Source organism: Motacilla alba, chromosome 8 (assembly GCF_015832195.1).
Source record: "Motacilla alba alba isolate MOTALB_02 chromosome 8, Motacilla_alba_V1.0_pri, whole genome shotgun sequence".
NCBI lineage: Eukaryota > Metazoa > Chordata > Aves > Passeriformes > Motacillidae > Motacilla > Motacilla alba.
In genome coordinates this window covers 14,073,239-14,079,733 of record NC_052023.1, presented here as the reverse complement: position 1 = coordinate 14,079,733, position 6,495 = coordinate 14,073,239, and the positions used below count along the sequence as shown (strand labels likewise).

Sequence of the window (6,495 nt, the reverse complement as noted above, 5' to 3'; positions counted from 1 at the left end):
TCCGCGGGGTGACCTTTCAATAAAGAGCTGCTCTCTGAACGCGCTCGGCCGGTCTCATTTGTCTCCGCACAGGCGGCGCGCTGGGCCCGGCTCCGCCCGGGCCCGCCCCGGAGCCGAGGCTGCGCGGCCGGGCCGGCACCGGCGGCCATGGGGCGGCCGTGGGGCGTGTGGCTGCTGCTCGTCGGCCTTCTGCAGCTGCTAGGCCCTGCCGGTGCCTGCCCCTGCCGGGACCCGCGGCTGTGCCAGCCCGTCACGGGCCCCGCCGTCTCCGAGGTGTGCGGCCGCGGCCCGGGCGGGCGTTGCCGGCGCAGGCGGGGCCGGGCCCGGCGGCAGCGCCGTTCGCAGCGGGCTCCGCGCCCCGGGCGCCGGTCTCGCACGGGAGCCGCTGCGCTCGGCCCCAGCCGGGCAGTGTCCCCGAGCCGAGCAGCGTCCCCGGGCAGTGTCCCCGGGCAGTGCCCGGGCCGGGCGCGCTGTCGGTGCTGCCCCGCACTCGGCCCCCCGGCTGCCATCCCTGCAGCCGCTGCCCAGCGTTGCCGGGGATGTGCCGGTGTGAGAGCCGCGTGGAGAGTGGTAGCCCTGCTGAGAAGAGCTCGGGGCTAACGAGGGTGCTTTTTACCCCTTTTCCAGGTCTTCGTGTTTGATGTGGGGAAGGAAGCCTGGAAATCCTACGACTGGTCAAAAATTACTACTGTGGCAGCTTTCGGAAAGTACGATCCTGAGCTCATGTGCTATGCCCACTCCAAAGGCTCGAGGATTGTACTGAAAGGTTGGTTACACTGGAAAAACGTGGATGTTTATGATAAGTGAATAAGAAGATAAGGTACATAGGGCTACATTACCTTGACATTTTACATTCAGTTGTATGCAGAGTATTAAAATCATTAAGAGAATTAATTAATAAGGTTTTAATGAACCCTTGAAATTTTGCATGTGCTGGTATGCAGGGTATAGAAACCAACAGTGGATTGTGCCACAGTAGTAACCAAACCATCCCAGTGACATCTTAATAAAAGTTCACTTAAGAGGGAACATCATTCCTATGGAGGAAGAAGGAGGAAAGAAAAAGCCTGTTATTTGGGTCTGTATTCTGGATCTTATGTGGACTACCCAAAAGACAAAGTAAGGAAAGGGATTTTAAGTAATTTTTAGTATTTTGCACTTCAATGAATCCCTCTGTATTAGGAAGTGGTTGAGTTTTAAAACATGAATACTCAGGAACTCTGTGCAGGTACTGATTAGAAAGACAAAGTCCTTTAGCTTACATGTTGTAAATACCTTCTGGCTCTGTTGAGAAAAAGCAGAATGCAAGACTACAGTGTGGAAAGCAACAAAGGTTAAACACAAAAGTAGCTTTCCTGTAAATATGACCAGTTAAAATGCTAAAAGTTCTTTGATTTCAAGAAAGGTAATTTACAGTGGCTAAAAGAATATTAAGTAGAAGAAAGATGATTAAAATTATAGAAAAAACAAAGGAACTTAATTTCAACACCACACTCTCAAAGAATCTTGGTAATCTTTTCTGGGGTGGTTTCTCAAAATTATGCTTGAGGAAAAAATTAACTCCTTTGTATTTTACCAGTATTTATATGGGCATTTCTAATATTGTGTTGAAATTTGTTGGTTAACTAAAGACAAACCTTTCCATCTTACAATTACTGTGGTGCAAATGCCTGTTAACTCTTGAAGGCCTCTTGTCTAGGTGATGTACCTCTTCAGGAAATTGTTGATCCTGCTAAAAGAGCAGCATGGATATCCCAACAGGTGGACCTTGCAAAAAAGCAGTATATGGATGGAATTAACATAGATATAGAGCAAGAAGTTAATGAAACCTCCCCTGAGTATTATGCATTGACAGAGCTTGTTAAAGAAACTACAGATGCTTTTCACAGAGAAATAGCTGGATCACAGGTAATAATAATGTACTTGATACAAACATTAAATTTAACCTTATGAAATGTAAGGACTTTTGGCAATGCTGCTTAGTATATGAATGTGAAAAAGTTTATGCACATCTAAATATAATATTCTAGTAAATGCTTAATTATGAATGTTAGCTGTGATATAATCTTGTAAGAATCACTCTTTTTGACCTGTGTGAATTTCAATGAGAGATGGGCTTCGCTGAGGTTTGTACATACAATGTTACTGCTGTGTGTGAGCTGGCAGTTTTAGTGTGCCTTAATGAATTGTTGAAAGCAGGGCAAATACAGCCTGCTGGGGCAAAAGCTTGATAGCATTTTGGTAAACCTATCGTGAAAGTTTTCAAGATTTGCACCATGCTTCATATTTTTGGTGGTTTTGGTATTATATTTTAATTTCTTTGGTGCCATATATTCACTAATGGGGTACTCACTTTATTATCTTCTGTTTGTTTTATCAGATGAGCAGCTTCCTCTATAGTTCACTGTTATCAAGATGTGTTAAACTGTACCATTTGGGAAATACTGTCTTTAAAAGTCATAGCTTTTTTTAAAGAAATAACAAGGGCACCTAAGGGCCATACTTGGTACTAAGTTGTGCACTTTTCCTTCAGGTAACGTTTGATGTGGCTTGGTCTCCAGCATGCATAGATAAAAGGTGCTACAACTACACCGGGATTGCAGATGCCTGTGACTTCTTATTTGTGATGTCATATGATGAACAGAGCCAGATCTGGACAGACTGTATTGCAAAGGCCAATGCTCCTTACCTGCAGACTTTACTTGGTGAGGATAGAACACATCCCCAGGATGCAGAACATTTCAATTTGCTCACATGAATAGATAGAAAAGAGGGCTTTTTCTTAGACAGGTTTATTTTGTTATTGCTGCAGTGAGGCTTTGAGTGTGCTCAAATATGTGTTGTCAGGATATGAAAACAGTGTCCCTGATCCTTATGAGCCTGCAGGCAGACCTTCAGCAGTTGTGTTTTGGTCCCTGTGACCTCATGAGTGTGAAGAACGCTTTTGGAGTGACAAATGGCAGCCAGAGCAATGGTGTGTGCCTGGGATTGCAGAGAACCTGAAACATTTCTCTCATCTTTGTGAAACCTCTGCTCAGGGCAGATGGTTTTAAGTGTGAGAAACTAGAGCAGTTACTGGGATCTCAGTAGAGCAAGCCTCTCACTCACTGGAGAATGCAGGTGAAGGCAAAGGACAGCTTGCACCTTGGCCTCTGTCTGGCATCATGCAAGTTCTGCAGTGGCTCTGGCTCTAAATTAGTTGTAAGAATAAAAAACATAGGAAAAGTGAATAATGCATGTTAATTTTTATTTCCCTCAAAACTAGGATATGAAGAGTACATTGCTATGGGCATTGATCCTAAGAAGCTTGTGATGGGTGTCCCCTGGTATGGCTATGACTATGTCTGCCAAAACCTGTCCACGGTAAGGTGAAGATTATTTGTTTGCAGTCAAACTGTTAATTTTTTCCTTTGGAAAGATATAACTAGATTTTGGTAATCTTGTTTTTGGACTGGGAAATACTGTGGTCTGATGGATAAGAGCATCAAGCTGGGACACAAACCAGAATGTTTTGCTTGGCTGATAACTGATGAGCAGTGTGTTACCAGACAAGGCATTTTAGCTCCTTAGGCAGCCTGAGCCTCATGATATCCAAGCACTGTGTTTGACTAAGGAGCCATAAATGTTATCTGTGTGAGAAGGGATGAAGTCCAAAGGCCCTACAACACTTGTATGTGCCTTCTCAACCCCACTGTAAAGACAGGTGCAACAAACCATAGCAAACCTACAACTGTTACAGCATAGCAGTTTATGAGGTCTCAAATATTACACTTATGAAAAATGTAAGGGTCAATTAAAGGTGAAAAAGATAAGACAACTATTTAAGCTGAAGGGTATCCATCCAGTCCTGTATTACTGCAGGTTAAAGAAAATGTAGCTGTTTTAATTTACTTTTCTCTACAAATAGTATCTGCTGGATTTGCTTGAAGACTTGGAATTTTTGTGGCCCTAACGCCTTTTGTGAATTGTTCTTGGCTGTACTTCTGTTCTGGAGTTCAGTATATCTTACCTGAAACTCATGCCTCCCCATTTGTTTTTCAGGACCACGTTTGTTCCCTTCCCAAAGTGCCTTTCCGTGGGGCTCCTTGCAGTGATGCTGCCGGGAGCCAGGTGCCCTACGCAGCCATCATGAAGCAGGTGAACAGCTCTCTCTCAGGGGTGCTGTGGGATGAGATGCAGAAGGCTCCATTTTATGAGTACAAGGTAAGAGTCTTTATCCAAGCCACTGTGGTGTGGAGTAAGTATTCATGAACCACAGATCTTTGACTATGAAGTTATGTGGATTAGATTCTTCCTTTTCTGTTTTCTACATTTTGTTTTGGTTTTTTGGGTACAGTAAAGGATTGCTGAAAATTTGTGTCTTGAATTCCTAGTCTGAGAGAGGGGTGCAGTGCCTGAAGACTACAGGAGTAATAAAGATCTTTATTACTTTCCAGTCTTCTCGAGATACTGCATCGTGTCAAAAAGGACATTTAGGCACAAAGACATCCTATAGCTCTGTCCTTCACTGTTACTTTCATGAGTTGATAAATGATTTAAACTAAAAAAGATTCTGACATGCTCTTAATTTTGTCTAGCTTGATGCCTTGCATGCATGTTCTCTTCTGCATTTGTTTTCTACACAGACACAGTGAAAGAGTCCATAAATGACTGTGCTTACAAGAACACCACAGTGTGTCCATTTTGTCTTGTTTCTTTAAACATTATTTAAGTTTCACATGTTGGTGATGAAAAGATGTTGTAAGCAATGACCAGGTAAAAGCATAACCTTGATAAAATTTTATAACCTCCTCTAAAACTGTTTATTGCTTAAAAAAACCCACAATCTCAAACTAAATTCACCTTTTAGTTTAGATACTGTATCTGAAATTTTAGCTGTATTTAAAAAATATTAAAATACAAATTAGCAAAGTCCTTTAATCTAACTTCAGTTAAATTGTGTCACTGTTTTATAACTTATATTCTACAATTTAAAAAAATCCAAATATTTGCCTTAAAATTTTAATTGTCCTGTGTGAGAAAGAATTGGTAAGTCAGGAAAATATTATATAAATCTATGTAGTTTGTGTATCTCAGTTTTTAGTTTTACTTTTAACTGTGTTCAAGAGAAAATATGATCACTGATATTAGTCTTTAAATGTTTTTCTAGGATTCTGTGGGTCAGTTCCACCAGGTATGGTTTGATGACCCTCACAGCATCTCTCTAAAAGCAGCATATGTGAAGAGTCGAGGCTTAAGGGGCATTGGCATGTGGAATGGAAATAGTCTTGACTATTCCAGGGAGTCTGCAGCAGAACAACAAACTCGAGCAATGTGGCAAGCTCTGACACCATAAGAACTGCGTGAACCCTTGATTTAGAATGATGAAAATTGGTAATTTTTTATTTTGGCTTACACTATCACAGATTTTGACTTTATATAAATATATTGTGATTACAAAAACTTTAAAAACTAGACAAATTAATCTTGTTATTTTATATGCAAAGCTGTATTTTCATTCTTCAGAAAGTTGCATTGTTGCTTTGGAACAACAATCCTTGCATCAGTAGGTTTTTTTATGACTGCTCATCTTTTTAATTTTTCACAGTTATTGTAAGTTAATTAATGCTTGAACCCAGTGTCTATCTGGTAACAAGACCAATTGATGGATTTACAGGGGCAGCCTCATAATGATGCTTTGCTAAAGCTGCCAGGTGCAGCAAATACTCATTCCTGTAGGTGCAGTCTCAGCCTTCTGACTTCCCAAACAATATTTTAGCAAAGTCACTTTAGAATCAGAATAAACGGAATACTGGAGAGACAGATTGTTGATTATATGCAGCTTGGTTACTCTTCTAGATGAAAAGATTTTTAGGGACTGAAGAAATTACATAACATGAAGTAGTTGCTGCTAAGATTTATATCAAAGTTGTTAGAAAGGAATATTCAATAAACTCCAGTTTCACTGTGCTTTTGTATCACATAAATTCCTTAGTTTCAAAAGCTGAAAATCTCTGATCTTAGCTTGAAGAAGAACCATTCATATGAAGAGGACTTGGATGATGTTTCCTTCCATTTCAAACTACTTTACTTGCTGAAAACTAGAATTCAAAAGTTTATTTAATGAACTGCATATGTATTTTCCCACACACCCTAAGATTCATTCAGTAGCCTTTTTTTTTGTTTGTTTTTATGGGGTGTTGCCTCTGTGATAACAAGAAATTATGTTTTCTTTCTAGTTCATATTTTCATAAAATCATTTGCCTAAAGAAGTTGTATAACTTTTTAAAATACTCATAGTGATGTAAAGATTGGCTGGTGTTTACAGGATTTTTTTGTTGAATAAAATGCTGCTCTTGGTAAGGCTTGTAAACAATGTTCCCTGTCTGTGCTTTACTTGTTCTACAGCTTACAGCCCACACTGCTTGTCTGCTTCTCAGAACTGTTTCACAACCAGATTAAAGTGCAACTGGGCCCTGCTTAAGTAACTCCATTAATTAAAAAATTATTAATTAG

General features: G+C 40.8%; 1 protein-coding gene across 1 annotated transcript; it reads left to right on the top strand.

Moving 5' to 3' along the window:
• Positions 1-74: 74 nt before the first annotated feature.
• Positions 75-6,355, top strand: CTBS (chitobiase). The gene is made up of 7 exons (XM_038144586.1): positions 75-273; positions 628-766; positions 1,700-1,908; positions 2,534-2,705; positions 3,266-3,363; positions 4,042-4,203; positions 5,150-6,355. Exons 1-7 carry the CDS (start codon positions 148-150, stop codon positions 5,333-5,335), a joined length of 1,092 nt encoding a protein of 363 aa, XP_038000514.1. The 5' UTR covers positions 75-147; the 3' UTR covers positions 5,336-6,355.
• Positions 6,356-6,495: the final 140 nt, after the last annotated feature.